Source organism: Podospora pseudocomata, chromosome 5 (assembly GCF_035222375.1).
Source record: "Podospora pseudocomata strain CBS 415.72m chromosome 5, whole genome shotgun sequence".
NCBI classification, from domain to species: Eukaryota; Fungi; Ascomycota; class Sordariomycetes; order Sordariales; family Podosporaceae; genus Podospora; species Podospora pseudocomata.
The window spans coordinates 2,120,030-2,139,399 of NC_085889.1; the positions used below are offsets into that span (position 1 = coordinate 2,120,030).

The 19,370-nt window shown below is 53.0% G+C and overlaps 7 protein-coding genes across 7 annotated transcripts; 4 read left to right on the plus strand and 3 right to left on the minus strand.

Annotated features, from left to right (window-relative positions):
* Window positions 1-45: 45 nt before the first annotated feature.
* SLM2 (phosphatidylinositol 4,5-bisphosphate-binding protein) lies at window positions 46-2,714 on the plus strand (the record flags this gene model as incomplete). Its single annotated transcript, XM_062890973.1, has 4 exons — window positions 46-634; window positions 699-1,186; window positions 1,243-1,580; window positions 1,640-2,714. The coding sequence occupies 4 exons, from the start codon at window positions 46-48 to the stop codon at window positions 2,712-2,714; spliced, it is 2,490 nt and encodes an 829-aa protein (XP_062742121.1).
* Window positions 2,715-3,594: 880 nt separating this feature from the next.
* QC762_505510 (uncharacterized protein) lies at window positions 3,595-6,206 on the plus strand (the record flags this gene model as incomplete). Its single annotated transcript, XM_062890974.1, has 6 exons — window positions 3,595-5,414; window positions 5,487-5,667; window positions 5,725-5,748; window positions 5,814-5,896; window positions 5,950-5,989; window positions 6,045-6,206. The coding sequence occupies 6 exons, from the start codon at window positions 3,595-3,597 to the stop codon at window positions 6,204-6,206; spliced, it is 2,310 nt and encodes a 769-aa protein (XP_062742122.1).
* Window positions 4,052-7,551, minus strand: GAR1_2 (H/ACA snoRNP pseudouridylase subunit). Its single transcript, XM_062890975.1, has 5 exons — window positions 7,351-7,551; window positions 7,126-7,277; window positions 5,803-7,047; window positions 5,251-5,652; window positions 4,052-5,032 (listed from the first exon to the last, which is right to left on the minus strand). The coding sequence occupies exons 1-3, from the start codon at window positions 7,412-7,414 to the stop codon at window positions 6,622-6,624; spliced, it is 642 nt and encodes a 213-aa protein (XP_062742123.1). The 5' UTR covers window positions 7,415-7,551; the 3' UTR covers window positions 4,052-5,032; window positions 5,251-5,652; window positions 5,803-6,621.
* Window positions 7,552-7,781: 230 nt separating this feature from the next.
* DNJ1 (Tetratricopeptide repeat and J domain-containing co-chaperone dnj1) lies at window positions 7,782-10,112 on the plus strand. Its single transcript, XM_062890976.1, has 2 exons — window positions 7,782-9,182; window positions 9,251-10,112. Exons 1-2 carry the CDS (start codon window positions 8,202-8,204, stop codon window positions 9,848-9,850), a joined length of 1,581 nt encoding a protein of 526 aa, XP_062742124.1. The 5' UTR covers window positions 7,782-8,201; the 3' UTR covers window positions 9,851-10,112.
* A 387-nt stretch (window positions 10,113-10,499) lies between these two features.
* Window positions 10,500-13,065, minus strand: MRS4 (Fe(2+) transporter). The gene is made up of 5 exons (XM_062890977.1): window positions 12,102-13,065; window positions 11,954-12,036; window positions 11,455-11,894; window positions 10,839-11,397; window positions 10,500-10,778 (listed from the first exon to the last, which is right to left on the minus strand). The coding sequence occupies exons 1-3, from the start codon at window positions 12,137-12,139 to the stop codon at window positions 11,821-11,823; spliced, it is 195 nt and encodes a 64-aa protein (XP_062742125.1). The 5' UTR covers window positions 12,140-13,065; the 3' UTR covers window positions 10,500-10,778; window positions 10,839-11,397; window positions 11,455-11,820.
* A 625-nt stretch (window positions 13,066-13,690) lies between these two features.
* ATG9 (autophagy protein atg9) lies at window positions 13,691-16,484 on the minus strand (the record flags this gene model as incomplete). The annotated part of the gene is made up of 3 exons (XM_062890978.1): window positions 13,691-15,019; window positions 15,082-15,745; window positions 15,856-16,484. 3 exons carry the CDS (start codon window positions 16,482-16,484, stop codon window positions 13,691-13,693), a joined length of 2,622 nt encoding a protein of 873 aa, XP_062742126.1.
* Window positions 16,485-17,018: 534 nt separating this feature from the next.
* On the plus strand, window positions 17,019-19,274 carry COG6 (Golgi transport complex subunit 6; the record flags this gene model as incomplete). The annotated part of the gene is made up of 2 exons (XM_062890979.1): window positions 17,019-17,405; window positions 17,472-19,274. 2 exons carry the CDS (start codon window positions 17,019-17,021, stop codon window positions 19,272-19,274), a joined length of 2,190 nt encoding a protein of 729 aa, XP_062742127.1.
* Between the last annotated feature and the right edge of the window lie 96 nt (window positions 19,275-19,370).

Sequence of the window (19,370 nt, forward strand, 5' to 3'; positions counted from 1 at the left end):
CGCCTATATGTCTTCCCGTTGCACTTCGCATTAGCACCGACCATCATGTCAACCAACCGGTCTCCAGCTGGCGTCGTTTCCCCCCCTCCCCTCAGTCAGGACCGTGGATACGGCCCTTCAAACCATTTTCCTCAGCAGCAGCACGGCATGGAACAGGGCTATCCCACGGCTGCAGCAGATGCCGAGACCCTCTCCAATACCATTGCAAACTCCCACGTCGAACACGACAACCACCTTGACGGTCCCGTAGCCCCGCGTCCGACCAAGTTCACCGAAGAGTGGGATGTTAGCCAGCGAGGAAGCTCCATTATTGACGGCCAGAGATATAGCAAGACCAGTAATCACGTCAACAACAGCGCGATGCAGCGGTCCAGTTCCTACGCCGGCTCCGTCGCAGGCATCACCAACGATGGAGCGACATCTCTGTCTCGTGGCAACACCCTGAAGAAGAAGGCCTCCATACGGAGGAGCGGCAGTCTGAAGCGAAGTAACAGCCGGCGGAGCATGAAGGCAGGCAGTGTGAGGAGTCTTGCCCTTCAGCCAACGACAGACCAGGATGAACTTCACAGCGCTTTCTACTGCCCAGTGCCCACATCGGGTAGTCCGACTGAGGTTCTTGCGAACCGCTTTCAAGGTTAGTGCTTGTCTCGACCAGATCACCCATCCTTGCGATCTTGTGGCTAACCTCATGCTTGAAGCCTGGCGCAAGATTCTCAAGGACTTGATTACATACTTTCGCGAAATCCAAGCACACTATGAACACCGAGCCAAGTCGCTAATCAAACTGGGCAATGTGCTGAACAATATCACGACGCCTCCGGGCTTCATCGCGTCCGGTGGTCTCGATGACGCATTGCAGATTTTGCGAGGGCACAACAAACAAGCCATTATGGAGGCTAACAAGGCGAGAGAGATTGAGGAGGATGTCATCTTGGCACTGACCGGTCTGCGTAGCGACTTGCATCAGAAGATCAAAGAGATCAAGAACCTATCAGGCGACTTCAAGAACTCGGTGGATAAAGAGATGGAGGCGACTCGCAAGGCTGTAAATCACCTACAGGACGTCTTGGGCCAAACCGAGCTCGACACGGCCTTGACAACTGGAAAGCAAGATCCTTATTTATTACGACTTAACGTTGACCGGCAGTTGGAGAAACAGATAGATGAGGAAAACTACCTGCATCAGGTAAGCCCCCCCTTTCAAGGCGGTGCGCAGAGTGATACTCACTGTTCCTATTCAAGGCATACCTAAACCTGGAGAACTCGGGGAAAGAACTCGAGTCGATTGTCGTCGGCGAGATCCAAAAGTCATACAACGCCTATGCCAGCATACTCAAGCGGGAAGCAGACTCTGCCTATGGGACCATCGAAGAGCTTCGGCTTGGCCCCATCACCCTGGCCAAGGACGCAGAATGGCTATCTTTTGTTCACAGAGATGAACGCTTTGTTGACCCCGACCTTCCCATGCGGTCAGCTGAGTTCATACATTACCCAGGACGGGATCACTATGCTTGCCAAGAGATTCGAGCGGGCTTGTTGGAACGGAAGAGCAAGTACTTGAAGAGCTACACAGCCGGATGGTATGTTCTTCTCTTGCCGAGACCACGTGTACAAGGTTTGTTTGTACTGACACATGCAGGTACGTTCTTTCACCCACGCATCTGCACGAGTTCAAATCTGCGGACAAGACACAAGCACCCGTCATGTCCCTCTACCTGCCGGAACAGAAATTGGGATCGCACTCCACAGAAGGCGGATCCTCGAATAAGTTCGTTCTCAAGGGCCGCCAGACAGGATCGATGCATCGTGGCCACACATGGGTATTCCGCGCGGAGAGCCATGATACGATGATGGCCTGGTACGAGGACATCAAAACTTTGACCGAGAGGACTCCGGAAGAGCGAAGCAATCTCGTGCGTGGCAACAGTCGAAGCATTAGCAGATCATCTCAACGGTCGTCTCTTAGCAGCGACGGGGTCGACGATGACGAAGACCCCCCCTTCATGGCAACTGCCACATCCGTCAATCAGCAGCCGAGACCAGACTCCCTGCCTCGACGTCCTTCAGGTGGGCGATTCCCATCTGACCTCCAAGTAAACGCACAACGAGGCTTACAGGTCCCCCTCTCGCCACTTAGCATAAGCTCCGAACCAAACAGATACGACGAGAACGATCGCGATGTCATTGTTGCAGCCAATACCATCCCCGGAAGTGAGCTAGGACCGCAATATCATACCCATCAGCATTTCGATACGTCATCGACAACTCGACGGAACGAGGACCTGCGCTCGCCGCCCATCCCCCAGACCGGGACAACAACAGGCGCCTACGAGGAACCAAACGGACGTGTCGTTGGGTCTGCAAATAACCAAGTCTACACCAATGGAGGATCGGATTCTTATCAGAAAGATGGCATGGTGTGGGCAGAACCAGTTCCTATCTCGCCTTCCACGCTCAGAGATCAGGCTCAAACATTGTCCTCACGAGCCGATGCAGATGATCGACTCTATGCCACACAGAACATCTCGGTGACAGACGGCCAAGATGGCTACAAGTCGGAGCCTCGAGGGAACTGGTATGGGCAGGCCAATGGGGGTATAGCCCAAAACGACCCGCAAGTACGACCAGGCGCCGAGCGAACAGACAGTGCCCCAACCATCTCACATCTACATATACCTGGGGAGTATCCCAAGAGTTCGACCAGCGGCTTTTGATACCCTTGAAAGAATGTGAAAACTGGCTCGGAGGGTTTTCTTTTTGTGTTAATTGTTCTTTAATTGTCCTCTGGCGCAAACCGTCGAAGTTCAAGGCCCCTTTTATTCACTGTCAGTGGTGTCCGGCACCAGCCTTTCCCTGCTAGTTGAAGATCCAACAGTCTCGCAGATGGCAGAATGTTATGGTTTATCCCCATTACCGCTCTTGGTATTAAATAACGAAGATATCTTTGTGATTGAAGATCGGATCTTGGACACTGCCACCGCTATTTGCCTCACCTTCTCATGTGATCCAGTCTCATTGCGAGTCTGCACCCTGACAGAGATGTATGCGCTGGTGTTCGTGTCGCTGTTTTGAGTTTGCAACCAACCTCCCAACCTCGCACCCGCCTTCATCAAGAGCCCTGAGCGCACTAGTCCCTCAGGCTTCTGTATATCTCGGGGAGGTTGGAGAGAAAAGAGAGAAGATTTCATGCATCTCTGGGACACGCCCGATCCTCTTGTGATGGCGTGCGCTCGAACAGCCTCTGCGCTGCGCTATGTACATCGAGCTCTTCAAGTTCTGATCGTAGCCACGAATCCCGCCTTCTATTTAAACTAAGCCAGCCCATGGACCCCCAACCAACATATTGCCATCTTCCAGGCATGACCATCTGCTTTCAAGAAGGCCAGTGTGCCTCCAACTTCCTTCGTTGCGCTTCTCACACTCTCCTGTCAACATTGGTCTATCTCACTCCCGAATTCCATTCTTTAACTGCAACGTCCGACCAGCTAGATGCGTGTGTGAGGATACAACCAGAGAACACCTGCCCTACAGCTTTCACTGGTCCTCTCTCTCCTCTGCTCACCTGCGACAAAATATACTCGCAAATCAGAAACTATGGGTACCAGAAAACCGTCCTGTTCTTGGGACGACCAGGCGGCGGTCGATGCTACGCAATGGGCAGTAGATGCCATGACCGTAGCGACTGAGTCGTTTCGACTGCAGTTCCAAGGTCAGTTTGGAGAGGCCAATGGCCGATCACGCCGGAACTCATCGAGCCTGGATGATGTTCTCTCCGAGCGCCGGGCCTCACGTCAACGTGGCCAAGTCCATGTGACTGGACGGCGGCCCGTCTCGGAGAGACCTAACAACCTTGATGCAAACTACAAGGGGCCTCTCTCATCAAACCCGCCTTCTATGTCGTTCACCTCAGAGCCTCACGATCTACCCAGGCCACCCGACCCGACCGCTACACGACCAGTGCAGCAGCACATCGGCATCCACATCAGCAAAAACAGCGGGAGAAACAGGGCATCATCTCAGCCCTATCCCGCTTTTCACAGGCCTCTAACACCTCGTCAGTCATCTCAAAAAGAACCTGAGCGTCACCACCCCTTGCCCTCCCTACCCCTTCATCCCGATCTTCGGGCTGATGAGGAAAACAGGGATAGCAAGCAGTTCTCCGTGCAACAGTACGATGCGGTGAACCCCGCGGATTCTCAGTCGACCATGGTACCCCTGGAAGATGCAGAAACCGACACCACCTACCTTTCATCTTCCTTCTCCTCCTCCACTGCCATCGCCAAGCCGAAAGCCTCTCACTTTTCCCCTCGGCGCAAATCCAGGGCCGCCTCCCGAACCATGGTATCGTCCTCCTCCCCCTATCAATCCTCTGCCTCATCCACTCCAACCCGTCCTCGCTCACCTCCCTCAGCGGCTACCCAGTCCCCTTCCACCCGGCCAGACGTCCTCGTCTCCCCTTTTCACGAGATCCTCTTCGTCCTCCTCATCTGCCTAGCCCAGATCCTCATGCTTGCCGGTCTCGCCCAGGCCATGGTCCCCGCCTCGATCATCTCCCAGTCCTTTGGTGACTCCACTCCCGGCACCATGGCGTGGTACTCAGCCGCGTACGGCCTCACATCAGCAACATTCGTCCTTCCGTCTGGCCGTGTGGGCGATCTCTTTGGCCACAAAAAGGTGTTTGTCACTGGCTGGCTTTGGTTCGGCCTGTGGAGCTTGATTGCTGGGTTTTCTGGACACGCCGAGCGCAGCGCGGGCGAGGGGACGGTCTTCTTTTGTGTGGCGAGGGGGCTGCAGGGGATCGGACCGGCGCTGTTGGTGCCGAGCGGGCAGGCGTTGTTGGGCAGGACGTATCAGCCGGGGATGAGGAAGAATATGGTGCTCTGCCTGTTTGGGGCGTCGGCGCCGCTGGGGTTTGTCATGGGGGCTATCTTCTCGAGTTTGTTTGCAGTGCGAGGGAACTGGCCGTGGGCGTTTTGGCTGTTGGCCATCATGTGCTTTGTGCTCGCGGTGGTGAGCTTGTTTATCCTGCCGACTTCACGGGGTCAGTCTTGTCTGAAAGGGGGGGAGGGCTTGTGGTCACAGTTCGATGGATGGGGTATGATGCTCGGCGTCAGCGGGTTGGTGCTGCTGAACTTTGCATTCAATCAAGCTCCCAACGTCTCTTGGAAGACACCTTATACGTATTTCCTGTTGATCATTGGGTTGATCTTGATTGCTGCTTTCGTGTCTCATGAGTGGAAGGCGCCTTACCCCCTTATTCCTATCGCGGCCATGAAGCCGGCGACGAACTTTGTGTTGGGCTGTACGGGGGCTGGCTGGGGGTGTTTTAGTATTTGGATTTATTACACCTTCAATGTTGTTCAAAATCTGAAAGGATGGTCGCCGTTGCTCGCTTCTGTGAGCTTCATTCCAGCGTACGTATCCCCCCAAGTTGCCTAGTCAACAAGGGAAAATGAAAAGAACTAACGAGACGTTGCGGTGTAAAGTCCGATATGTGGCCTTGCTGCCAGTATTCTGGTCGGATTCTTGATGTCGCGAGTCAAGCCTCACTGGATCATGTTGATATCCATGTGTGCATTCTTCATCGGAAGTCTCCTTCTCGCCACCGCACCTGTCCATCAGAGCTACTGGTTTAGTACTTTTTTCGGGATACTTATCATGCCGTTTGTCAGTCACCTCTTCCTCCCATTCAACTAGGATATCGCCACTGACACATCGTGATAGGGGATGGACATGGGTAATCCGGCGGTATGCTGTTCCAAGGTCCCTTTTCGGATCGTTGTTATGTACGAGATGGCTTACTTTCTACCTAGGCCACCATTTTACTCAGCAATAGCGTTTCCAAAGAACACCAAGGCATCGCCGCAAGCTTGGTAGTAACGACGGTCAACTATTCGTATGTTAGCCTGAAAAAAAGGGGTTGGAAACTAGTGTTGACTCTGGATGTAGGATTTCCCTTGCTCTTGGAATTGCGGGTACTATAGAGGTGGTATGTATGACCCTACTTGTGCTACACCAAGACAAATAGCTAAAGCCGCCACTAGCATGTCAATGAGACAGGCGATGAGCTCCTGAAGGGCTACAGAGCTGCTCAGTATTTCGGAACAGGCCTCGGCTTCTTGGGCGTGCTTCTGGCCTTGGGATTCTTGCTCCAGAGTTACCACCAGAAGCCACCTGTGGCATCATATCCGCTCCAGACGAGGTAAAAGGGCTTTGGTGCGTGAGAGAAAGGCGAGGAAATGGCTGTGTGTAGTTAGTCGGCGTATAGGTATGAAACCAAAAACAACAGGGAAGAGTCCGTCAATGACCAAAACGGCGTCCGCTATTTCAGGCTACGCTTCAACTTTTATGATGAATGTACAATCAATCCGAGCAGATGCAAAAATATTTTGCCATAAATGAAAGCAAAGACCCAAGACCCTTCCCAAACGCCATTAAGCCAGCCCGAGTTCCGCAGACAACGCCATTGACGCGGTCGCTCCGCTCGATGATATAGACTGCCCGCCCCTTTGCTACTCCTCCAATGCCGTGTACTGTACGAATTCTCGAGACATCCGAACAACCCGTGGCGACCTCCCCTTTTGTCGTCTCTAGTTTCCCTTTTTTGAGAATATTTCTCCTTTACCGGCTGAAGCCTCCTCTGCCGCCACGAGAGAAACCACCACCTCCGCGGCCACCGCCTCCACGGCCGCCGAAACCGCTGCCGCCGCGGCCACCGCCACGACCACCGCCGAAACCGCCGCCGCCGCGACCGCCGCCAAAGCCACCACCACCGCGGCCACCGAATCCTCCCCTACCACCACGTCCACCGGGACCTCCACGACCACCGCGGGACGCGCCGCCACGGCTGGGCTTCTTGACTTTGCTGGCTCCCGGGGGAGGCTTAGGCTTGGGAAGGAACTTCTCGAGGGGCAGGAGCTTCTCGCCGGCAATGTAGAACTTGTCGCCAACCTTGAAGGAAGTGGCCTGGATGCCCTCGGTGGGCTTGATGGTGAAGTAAACCTGGTTGATGGGACCGAGAACTTCGTCGACCTTGCCAACCGGAGTCTGCAGAATCAATTGTCAGTCTCCAGCTACGTCGCAGCTAACCACCGCGCGGTCGTGAACCACCAGAGGAAAACCTACCTTGTTCTCTAGGTAGATAGGCGCGTTGAAGTGAGGAATCTTGGCATTGGTAGACTCGACGACCATTTCACCTTCGCAAGAATGAATGAACTTGCCCATCTCGAGAACCTGGGCGGGAGGGCCCATATCGCGTTGTTGGAAGCCGCCGCGACCTGCAATTCGTTGGCAATTCATTAGTAACCTTGTCCTTCGCAATTCGCACACCTCGACAGTGAGACTGCTCACCTCCTCCACGGCCACCGAAACCACCACCGCCACCGCGGCCACGTGAACCCCCGCGAAACGACATTTTTTCTATTGTCCCGTCGTAATTATTGAACTGGCGACGGCTTGTGTTGCTGTTGTGGGGTTGAAGTTGGTGTCTGTGTCGCAACCTTCAACTTTTCGTTATGGAGATCGAACGAAGCTCGAAAACAATTAATTTTTCGGACCTGCAGAATCGAAAGCGGTCAAAAATTTTGCCGTATCAATCCGCTGGGGTGTGCCCCACTTGGTGCCGTCTTCTGCCACCCCGCGCTACCGAATGCCAAGGCCCGGTTTGGACCCAGCAGTGGGAACACGCACTGTATAGAGACCGCTGAAGTCGTCGTCTCAGCCAGCCAAGCGTCAGCAATACCACCCAAAAGAGTAGCGGCCAGATTTGTTTCTACCATTGTGCACACAGTACGAAGAAAGCCTTGCCTCGATATCCAAGTCCCCAGATCTATCTCTGGACACGGTAACGTCTAGAACTTGCTTCCATCTCATCTTGGTGCAAGCCTCCAAAAAGGACAACTTGTCACATAATACCGGGGCTTTCAGCCACTGGACCTTATTTTTACTCCTCCTGCCCATTCACTGCTTTGCAGGCTTTAATCCAACAATCGAATGCCCGTTCCGATCTTCCATGCTTCCTAACTTGCTCTTCCTAGCTGCCCCGTTGGTGCTCGTCGTCTGACCGCGCCTTGCGCTGCCTGCGCCCCTGACTACACACACATCTGCCTGACACATAAACGTCTCGTTTAAACCGTCGTTAGATTCCACGATACGCTTTGTAATTCGAACACACTCTGGTCTTTCGCAACAACCTCCCCGTCATGGTTCGCTTATCATCGACGCTGGCCTTTGCGGCCGGCTTCCTATCAACGCCGTCAATGGTCTCGGGCCTCTCAACGTCGGACATCCCAGCCGACACCCCCATCTCTGCTCTCCTAGCCTCAGCGCAAAGTCACCTGTCAAAGGGCGAAACGAACGACGCCCTCGTCTACTACGATGCTGCTATCGCCAGAGATCCCTCCAACTACTTGACCTTGTTCAAGCGCGCCACAACCTACCTTTCTCTCGGCCGCAGATCACAGGCCACCGATGATTTCGAGAAGGTGCTTTCGATCAAGCCAACTTTCGAGGGTGCGCACCTTCAGCTAGGAAAACTGCGCGCCAGCGCCGCCGACTGGGACGGAGCAAAGCTTCATTACAAGAAGGCCAAGAAGACAGAGGAGGTTGCCGCAGTTGAGGCGGCCAAGGCGGCGGCAAAGGCTGCTGAAGCAGCAGCCAAGGCTGGGAACTGGGAAGAGTGTGTCAAGCAGGCCGACGATGCCATCCTGACGGCGAACAGGGCGATTCACTTGCGCGAGCTTCGCAAGGACTGCGCGTTTGAGAGGGGAGCCGTGGAAAGGGGTATTGCTGACCTGCAGCACATCCTCCAAATGCAACCTGGCAACACGAAGCCACACGTCCAGATCTCAGCCATCACATTCTACGCGCTCGGAAACCTCGAGGACGGCGCGACAGCTATCAGGAAGTGCCTGCACTCTGACCCTGACAACAAGGTGTGCAAGCGGCTGTTGAGGGAGGAGAAGGCGACCATCAAAGTCATGGAGAAGGTGAAGAAGGCCTTGGACAAGGGGCAGCAGATGACTGCTGTACGGCAACTCGTACCTACGAGCGACAGTGAAGGCTTGATCAAGGAGGTGAAGGACCAGATCCACAGTCTGCGGGAAGATGGCTCGATACCGAAGGCAGCTCCAAATGAACTGCTTTCAAGGTTAGTTGAGATGGCGTGCCAGGCGTATTACGAGGTAAGTCTTCTGCGTCTCAGCCCCTTTCTCCGTTAAAACCGCCATGTATTGACAATGTTCGGCAACAGACCAACAGCAAAAAGGCCAAGGAATACTGCGAAGAGTCCCTCACTCTAAATGAGAACTCTTTCTTTGGTCTTCTCTACAAGGCCAAACACCTCCTCGACAAGGAAGAGTACGAAGCTTCCATCAACACTCTCCAAAAGGCTGCCGAGGCTCGCCCTGACAAGGAAGACCTTGTCAATCCTCTGATGCAAAAGGCCCAGGTTGCCCTCAAACGCTCCAAGACCAAGGACTACTACAAGGTCCTTGGTGTTGCTCATGACGCCGACGAACGCCAGATCAAGTCTGCCTACCGCAAGCTCTCCAAAGTTCACCACCCCGACAAGGCCGCCAAACAAGGGCTTACCAAGGAGGAAGCCGAGAAGAAGATGGCGAGCATCAACGAGGCGTACGAGGTTCTCAGCGACCCCGAGCTCAGGGCACGGTTCGACAGGGGTGACGACCCGAACAGCCACGAGCAGCAGCAGCAGTATCACCACGGGCATCCATTCGGAGGTGGCCACCCATTCATGTACCAGCAAGGCGGCAGCGGAGGCGGTGGTGGACAACAGTTCCATTTCAAGTTTGGTCCTGGAGGAGGGTCAGGGTTCCCATTCGGGATGTAGTTTGGTTAGTTGCTTTGGTAGTAATGAAGAGAGGGTTACTCTTGGAAGAAGGTCTTCCGTTGTCTTGGGTTTGCATTGTGTATGGTTGAGCAGGGGGTGTATTTGGGTGTATCGTTTGAGGACTATGTCTGGGACTTGTCATACACCCGGGAGGAGTGAGCCCAGTTCATTCCCAGTGCTTATAGGATGGCTTAGTATTTATATATCACCACCCTTTACAGTGTGCCCGCTCGAAAAACAACCTTGATCATATCTCATCGAATTCAGACCAGGTGGCAACAATTGTGCATAGATCTTCTCTCGATATCACCAACAATATGTCCTTCGCACAGCTGAAAGCTTGCCACAGTTGAGCGCCCTGTGTTTTCTGGTCCCGGGATTGAACCGAATGCATATAATCAAAACTCAGGGATATGTTCCTCCGGGCCTTGCTCATGATCGCAATGTTTGGTATACAGCCGCCCGCGCAGCTAGGTGGGTCAAGGGAGTCAATGTCAGATTCGAAGAGGTTTGCTGCAGCAGTCGAGAATAAGACAATCATTGTTCAGTAGAGCACCACAGGGTGATGTCCATCTTTATCTCATTGTGGAAAGGGCAACCCCTATTCTCGAATCTACACAACCTAGATCTAGGGCCCAATCAACGCATTGTGGCAGAAGCGATGACAGGAGAGGGATTATATGTACAAAATGCTTATAGCCCCGCGCGCACGCTTGCTTGTGGTTCAGTGCCTCATCCGGTCTCGGCCAGTTTCCCCCATAACTCGCCTCGACCATCGTGGGTCTCACACACGGGTTGCATCAAAATTCTTACAGATTTCTCCTCAAGTAAACACAGCTCATTTCATATGTAGACACGAGCTGGGCGAGGAGCTAACATGGATGTAGCTCTTTTGATCCTCAGATGCGAGCAAATAAGCTTGTTCTAGCTGTGATGCATTGTCAATACAACTCCGTCTTTGCCAAGAAGGCAGCCGAGAACCACTCACCTAACAGAATAAGCAGACGCATCGGTTGAGCGGCCACATTATGTGGAGGACTCGGAGGCCGAGTCGTTCTGACGGATGAAGTAGGCTTTGGAAGCCTCGTAGGCTGACCAGCAGATAGCGGTGCTCGGCATGGTCGTCAACACTCTTGGTTGGACGCCTTTGAAGAAGCCCTTGGCACCCTCGCGTTTGAACAAAAGGCGGCAACCAGCCATGAAGCCATTGACGGTTCTGAGTTCAGCATCGTGTGCGCTGCCACGTGTCTGGAGCATGGTCTTGATCACGTCCATGGGCGTGGTCAAGGCCGCCGCAAAACCACCCGCAACCGCACCAGCCACACAGTGAGTGAATGGGTCATATGCCTTTGTCGGGTTCATCGAGGTCGAGATCGATTCGTACGCGAGAAACTGAAGCGCCGTAAAGGGAACCGTCATGGAAAGCGTCGTGGGGTACGAGACATAGAAGGCCTTGATGCCCTCGTTCTTGTAAACATATTTGGCGCAATCGGTCATGGAGCGGTAGAGCTTGGCCGACTCGGCGATCTGCATTCTTTGCTTGATGACTGTTTTGCGACAGTTAGCAGCCGTGATATGAACCAGCAGAATCAGATAGGCCATACCGTCAAAGGGGTTCATTAGCGCATCGCTAGCAATCGTGGCGCACGCCCCACTGGTCGCAGCAGCAAGTGGATGATGGACGCCAGCCTGGTTCCCGCCCATGACATGTTTTACAGCTTCATATGTGGCGAAGTAAACAGCGTGCGCGGGGCCTGTTGGCGGCCGACAGGTTAGTTCAATCTCCAGAGAGCTTTTGCAAGACTCGACCGCAACTCACCGGCACCGACAATTACGCTGGACATGCCCCGCCACAAGCTCAGAATACCTTCTGTGCTCGCCATCTTGTAAGTGCTCTGGAAGACTCCACTGTAGACCGAGCCGGCGCTTGGGTTGACTATCTGCATTCGAGTCTGTACGCCAGAGAAAGGTTAGAGGTCAAAGTCGCGATACCAAGTCGATAACGGCGGAGCTCGGCTCACCTTCACTGCATCGATAGGGTACACTGTGACTCTGGTTAGCCTTCTGCTCCATACGCGTCTCCCCCACGACAGGACTACCTACTTGCGCAGTGCTCGGCGATGCCGGCAAAGGCGCCGGCAGCCATGTTCTGCAACAACGAGAAGTTGGGTGGGAGGGCTTCATAGCTACAATTCTGATGTCAGCACAGATTTGGACAGGCAGCGGGCTCGAGTCCCCAAGGGGAACCTACTCGTAGTCCTCTTCGGGTACGACATTTGGCTGGGCCATTGGGGAAGCCACGGCTCCCGTCGCTCCTAGATCGAGAGCCAGGGTGAAGACTGAAAAGAATCGAGGGGTGGAGAGTGGTCGAGCGTGTGGTGTTGAAGCTTCTGCGCCGCAGGATTCAGCAGCAGAAGTCGGTGACGCAATGCAAACAGCACAAAAAAAAGAGAGCTTCTTTCTTGGAGGTGCGCTGCCGGGTCACAGCGGGACCACTGAACCACAGAACCGCAAAAGCCCCAAACAATCTGTCTCCTCGCGATAAAGCCGCAGCCTGTCGTTTGTGTATGGGTGGGGTCGCCGGAAGGGATCGAGAGCGGCTCTTTCTTCCAAAATCGCTGCAGCTGGTGATGTTGTCGCTGGCGGTGGCAGGACGGTGGCAGGACGGGTCCTGTGGGGGAAGCAGATGAGCGGCTGGTGCTGCTGAGAGTTGGCAATGCTGAGGAATGGGCAAAATAGGCAAATGGACAACTCCGAATTTTTCTGCAACCGTTGTCGGCACAGTTCTTCCCCCCCAAATGGCCAAGACAAAATTATGGACCAGTCGGCCACAACAACGGTCGGAGATCGGTGACCAGGAAGTTTTACCAATCGCCGGCCTATTGCACAGGGGTCTGTCTTCTGGAGTATCCTCTGCCTACCCCGCCATCTTTCCTGTTAGTGGTCCGTTAGTGTCATTTTGTGCTGGAACCCCCACTGGTTGCCGGCTGTGATGCTCGTCAAGATCAGAGATTCCCAAGAGATATGTCCGCAAAGGTCCTCGGCTAGACTTGCATCCTTGTCCGCTCTGCATTATCAGATCCGTGATTTGCGGGTCTCCGCCGGTCCCGAAAGAGCACGTTTTCCCATCTCCGAGGCACTGGATGAGTGTGAATCCCAAAGACTTTATAGGTCAGTCTCTGTAGCTTTCTGTTATGTGCGGTAAAGTGGTTGTGTGTATCATGGACAGATACAGTCTATGAATACCAATAAAAGTATCACGGACCTAATAATGCGAGACCAGTTCTGACTCAGCCAGGATAGACGTTACCTCCGGTGCCAAGCACGACAGATAAATACAGTCAAAGACTTGGGTTCCTGTGGATTGACTCAATAGTGTTGGGAACTTGGCTTGTGAAAGTCTCAAAGTCCTTGCCATCTCCGAGGTTGTTATGTGTCAGCTAGATTGTTCATAAGTGATGGTCCCATCTTCCCCTCGTGATTCTCCTGGTAGTCTCAGATTCTCCGTCAACTATGTTTCGCCATGGTTAAGACTTTTAATGCAGGTATTTATGTCATAAAATGTGTGCTTTGTCGTTTACTGAACTCGCTAGCAGCCAGACCGTTCTGTCTATACTGTTCCTCTGGTGCAAGTCTATGTTATCCAAAATGAAATTGATGTGATAATAATGCTTAGAAAGAGTCCCCAACGCCGCTCGTGCCTCCCAATCCACTCCCATGCAATGCAATATAAGCTAACACTCAAGAATTTGTTGCCATAACTCATGATTACCCGAACACCTCCTCAGAGCCTCTTATGGCTCTCTTCGTATCATTGTCGTAGAAGAAAAACCGCATTCATCAAACGCCGTTCCGAGTGAACTGGGCCTGGTTGAATTGATAAATCATGTCCACAACTCCCGCCTCCGCAGTCCCAATACCCTCGATTGCGCTGTTGTCCCTGCTCAAGGTTCTGGCCGGTGATGTCTGCCAGGCCGATTCATCCATGCCATCTCCATGACCGTACACCTCTTCATCGTCGTGACGATTGACACCCTCCCTACCTCGTTCTTCATCTTCCAGAGACTCCTCGATGATGTTGCTTTCACCGGGGCGTCTGTTTTGCTGAACGCGGTGTGGATGCGAGGCCCGGCCCGGGTTCACAAGGTGCGATGGCGGCAAGTGATGCGGATCCAGGAGAATCGACGCCATGGGAGAAGGAGCCACCATACTTGGCCCAGGGCGCAGACCTTGGCCGGGAGCCCTGCTCATTGATCGAAACTCACTACGACCCATCCGGGAAGTCTGCATGTCAGCACCAAGAGGCGGCGAGTTCAGACCAGGCCAGGCTGGCGGAGGGTGAAATTGATTCCGCATTCCCGGTGGGAGATGTGATCCTGGGGCGCCCTTTGGGTTGAGAGCAAAGTTGCCATAATTCCCGATGAACCCGTAGTACGATGCTTCCATCTTCCCATGTTTGGCTGAGTAGTACTCGTCGCGTACGTCACCAACATCACTCGGCTTCTTTGCGTTCGCCATGGCCTTCTTGAAATCGAATTCTGCAAAGGTGCACACATAGCCTAGTCCGTCAATGTGAAGCGTGAACTCCCGGAAAAAGTCGATGATCTGGTCGCTGCACTTGGGAAGGCTGAAAAAAAGGACAAACGGCGTTGTCAGGATGCCCAAAATCTCCTCCAGAAAGATAACGATCTTGGGTTTGTATAGCTCAGCAAACTCCAGCTTAATGTCATAACTGTGAAGTCTATCCTTCCAGTGGTCGGGTTCGTAGTGTGTGTACTCGATCACGTTGCGCATGGCATATTCCGGGTCGAAGACTGCATCGTCCTGAGACTGCATGCCGTGGGCAACCGCCCAGATACTACCAAAAATGGCCGTGTAGAAGAGCACGGTGCGATCCGGTGTGATCTCGAAGCCGAGGAAAAGTTCAGGATCGAAAACAGATGCAATGGCCAACACGGTTGCCAACGCTCCCGAGACAAATGCGACGGACTTGGCTACCATCTCGGTCTTAACCTTTGGGAACTGATCCATATAATGCGTTGCAAAAGCTTTCGACATGTCCAGACGCTTTTGGAAAAGGTGTGGTAGCTCGTTGAACTCGCGAAATTTCCACTCGGCAAGGGGTGTATACGACCGAGATGACAATACAGACGGGTTCTTTTGGATTTCCTAATCAAGATGTGAGCTCACACTGGCACAATTACACGCCCATCAAAGAACTAGTGACTTACATGATAGTACATCAAAAAGTAATAGATGACAAGATAGAGCGACACGAAAGGCGATAACACTAGAATCATGATGCCGGCAAACTGGAACCGTGAGCGCAGTTTCTCGCTTATCTCCCCTCTGCGGTCGGCTCGCAGGAATTTCTGGTTGACCTGGCCCTTCTCGTCAAACACCATGTCGAGAACACTGAACATCAAAGTCCACTCCAGAGTACGAGAGAAGTACTGCCGCTTTCGCAGGAACGGCAGCGGAATAGTCAGGTCCAAAATGTCCTTGTTGAACAGGGCAATGAGATAGTTTTCACGTCTCATGATGCGATTCGCAATGTCGGACGCATCTAGCCTTTCTTTGGACTGGCTGCCGATGAAATGTCTTTGCAACGGGGTCAAGGTGGTTGCCGTCTTTGAGTTCTGGTTTCGTAGAGCCATTACGCGTGCCACCACTTCTTGCCAGGTGATAGTCTGCATGTCGTGGTCTGGGATGTTGAGCAAATGTGTGTAAAAGTCACGGACGTGAAATAGCCGGTGGAGGTCCAAGATATACTGGATTGCCTTCCATATGAAGTAGAATGCAAAGAGCCAGAGGCCAAGATTCCACCACCCCGACATCTTTCTAGTGCACTGTGGAACGATGATCTGCGAGAGCTTCTGGCTTCCGCGGACAAGACTGTAGTCAACACATTGCGTGAGGAAGGTCAAGAGGACAGCTATGAAAGCCACGTTCCTACGCCATGTCAGCAACGGTTTCTTCGTTTTGAGTCAGTTTCGTGAACGTACCCAAGATGCAGCACCCGTTCGGTTATTATCGCCTTGATACCACATCCCCTGTAATAATCGTAGACCTCTTTGATAAACTTGTCGAGGTTCTGGACATTTGCCCATCTCCATTCCGCCATCTTCTTCGCATCGAGAGATGCGCTCCCAGAGAACAGAGAGCCCGGGGCGCCGTTACCCCGGTGACTCTGTGTGAATGGCTCATCGTTGTGGAGGGGTTGGTGGGCTTGGGTTGTTTCCCATTGTGCTCGCGCGTTGGATGAGCCGGGCATGGTATAGGCAGCTTGTCGACTCTGCTTTCTTTTGGGCTTCCCTGCTGGGTGAGCGCCTCGAGGTTCGACCAGGAGCGAGGGCGGAACATCGTTGTCGGCATCGTCGTCGTGCGCGAGCCACATCGACCGGTCATTTTGGTGCCCCGGTGGGACTTTCGACGCCGGTGTCTTTCGTAAACCTGCTAGCGTCGCACGACTATCATCAACGGTGAGGCCCTCCACATGATCCAGATCATAGTCCTGGAAGTTGTGATTGAGGTTTTCTTCGTCAAGAAGTCCAGCTCGCGACCCCCCGTCATATCCTTCAGAGTCGTGCCCTCGAAGCTCTTCGTAGAATGACCGCCCCTGTGTGGTGGGCATCTTTGAAAACAGCTTCGGAGGCATCTTTTCGCCTCGGTTTCAAAGAATGAAGTCGCCGAGAGTGCCGGGTATCATGGGTTAACAAGATGGAGTCACAGATCGTGAGGGAAAACGCTGATTAGAGGCGCTTCACTCAGAGTTGTGCGGACGAGGTGGTCGTGGTGGACGTGGTGGACGTGGTGGCCGTGGTGGACGTGGTGGGGGATCTGTTGACAAGACAAAGCAGAAGAAGCTGATAAAAATAGGCAAGGTGCAGAAGCGGCACTATCACACCTTTCAAGGTAACGTGAGATCAGTCAGGCGATGCGGCCATCCGCCAGCCGCTACTGTTTCTTGTCTTGCGAAGAAGCATGCGCAGCATAAATTTTCTACAACCACCAGTGCAGAAGGTTGGCGTTTGGTTGCCTTGAACCTTCCTGGTCAGCTGCCGCGCCAGAATGACGACGGATAGGGTCTGATTGGGAAGGCGGTGTGTTGTGAGAGGAATGCCAAGGCCCTTATCGCTTATCAGCTCTAGCATGCCAGCATGCCAGCATGGCGATACAGCTTCCCCCCTGTAATTCAATACTTCACACATCATACCTTAACGAGCTCCTGAAGATAGATGCTGTTCTCAGCATCGTGCCTCGCCAAACCTCCCTTTCTCCAAGTCACCACTCCGGGCTGCTTCGAATGGCTTCTTCAGGCTCCGCGTCAATTGCTTCATTAGCAGCAAAGACCCCAAACCCTCTGTCATCAAAAGTCACCAGCGTTCTGTCATCTTCCTATGCAGACACCGAGTTTCGAGAGGCACTTGCTTTATTAGATGAACGGGGTGTCCTCAACACACCCGACACTCGACGCCAGCTTCGTCTGGACCTGCAAAAGGAGGTGATAGATAGCAATGGCGAAATCATCGATGAGTTCTCCAAGGTTTCCGAGGTAGGTTTTCTGGTAGATCAACATCAAGTGATTTCGACTTACAGACTGGTTGACGTTGATTTACAGCAACTTCGGCGTATTGGTGCCACCATTGGCAGACTCAATGAGAGTTTCAATGAGATGAAAAGGGAGATTGGTACCGCTCATCAGGCAACATCATCTAGTCTAGAGGAAGCCTCACGTCTCATGATTCAAAAGCAACAAGTTGAGCAAAAACAGACTCTTCTCAAAGCCTTCAAGGGCAATTTCATCCTTTCCGACGATGAGGCGGCTGCTCTCACGCTCATGTCAGAACCAGTCAATGACCTCTATTTTGCTACCCTCGCAAAAGCAAAAAAAATTACCAAAGACTGCGAGCTACTTCTCGGGTTTGAGAATCAGACTTTGGGCTTGGAGGTGATGGAACTGGCTTCAAAAAATCTCAACCTGGGCTTCCAGAAGCTGTACAAGTGGGTACAGAAGGAGTTCAAGACGTTGAATCTTGAAAACCCACAAATTGGCTCATCAATCCGGCGAGCTCTTCGAGTGTTGGCCGAAAGACCTACACTGTTTCAAAACTGTTTGGACTATTTTGCAGAAGCTCGCGAACATATCCTGTCCGACTCGTTCTACACAGCATTAACCGGGAGCTCGGCATCTGGCGTGGAGAACACCTCGATCAAACCCATCGAGTTAGCGGCGCATGACACCTTGAGATATGTAGGAGACATGCTTGCTTGGGTGCATTCAGCAGCTGTGAGCGAGCGAGAGGCACTGGAAGGTCTTTTCATTGGAGAGGCCGAGGAGATTAAGAAGGGCATCCAAGCCGGCAGAGAGAACGAAATATGGCGACTGGCGGACGAGGAGGGTGATGGTGCAAGCGATTTTGATGCCGTTAAGACATTGAACGATCTGGTTGACCGAGACGTCTCCGGAGCAGTCCGCATATTACGACAGCGGGTCGAACAGGTCATCCAGACAAACGAGGAGACAATCCTGGCATACAAACTCGGTAATCTGCTCAATTTCTACAAAAGCATGTTTTCGAAACTGCTGGGTCCTGGCTCGAGTTTGGTGGATTCTCTTGGGTTACTGGAGGCTGAAGCCCTACGGCAGTTTCGGTCGCTGGCTCGTGACCACGTTGCGGCTCTCCAGGGGGATTTCGTCCAGCCTCCTACAGAACTTCGACCCCCAGAGTTTTTGTTCGAGGCGTTGGAGCAGCTGTCTGCCATTATGAAAACATACGAAACCTCACTCGCTTCATCTGCTGAAAAGGAAGCAGATTTTGAAACTATCATGGTGGAGGCCTTCGACCCATTCATGTCAGGTTGCGGAACCATGGCGCAGACATTACAGCCCCCCTCTGACTCCGTCTTCCTCGTCAACTGCTTTCTCACAGCTCTGAATTCGCTGGCGCCCTTTGAGTTCACGCCCACACGAACAACTCAGTTGCAGGCCAAATTTGAAACTGAGCGGTCACACCTTGTGGAAAGCCAGTATGCATTTTTCCGTAAGGAATCCGGCCTAGATGCACTCATCACAGCACTCAGTATCTTGGGCAATGGAGCGGAAGACGTGGAGAAGGTGCCGTTGCTTGAGGCAGCCCAAGCACCTGCACTGACACAGGCTGGGCAATTGCTTGATGATTTCCTACCCTCGGCGCTGATGGATGCCATGGAGAATCTCAAGCACTTGCAGGATTCCAAACTGGTCCAGCAAATCACCGAAGAGGCTGCCGAGAGGTTCTGTGTCGACTTCGAGCAGGTGGAAGAGAAGTTGATGTTGGCAGATGAGCTGGCCGAACAGAAGCAGGGCGACGCTGACGAGCTTCAAAGCTTACGGGCATTATTTCCGAGAACTTCAGGGGAGATTCGTGTCCTGTTGTCGTAGTTGATTTAGTGTCGTTGCAAGCTGTTCATAGTCCGGGAAAATTGATGGATAGGAAGATTTCACTTCCACTGATACATGATCTTGGATGATTGATGT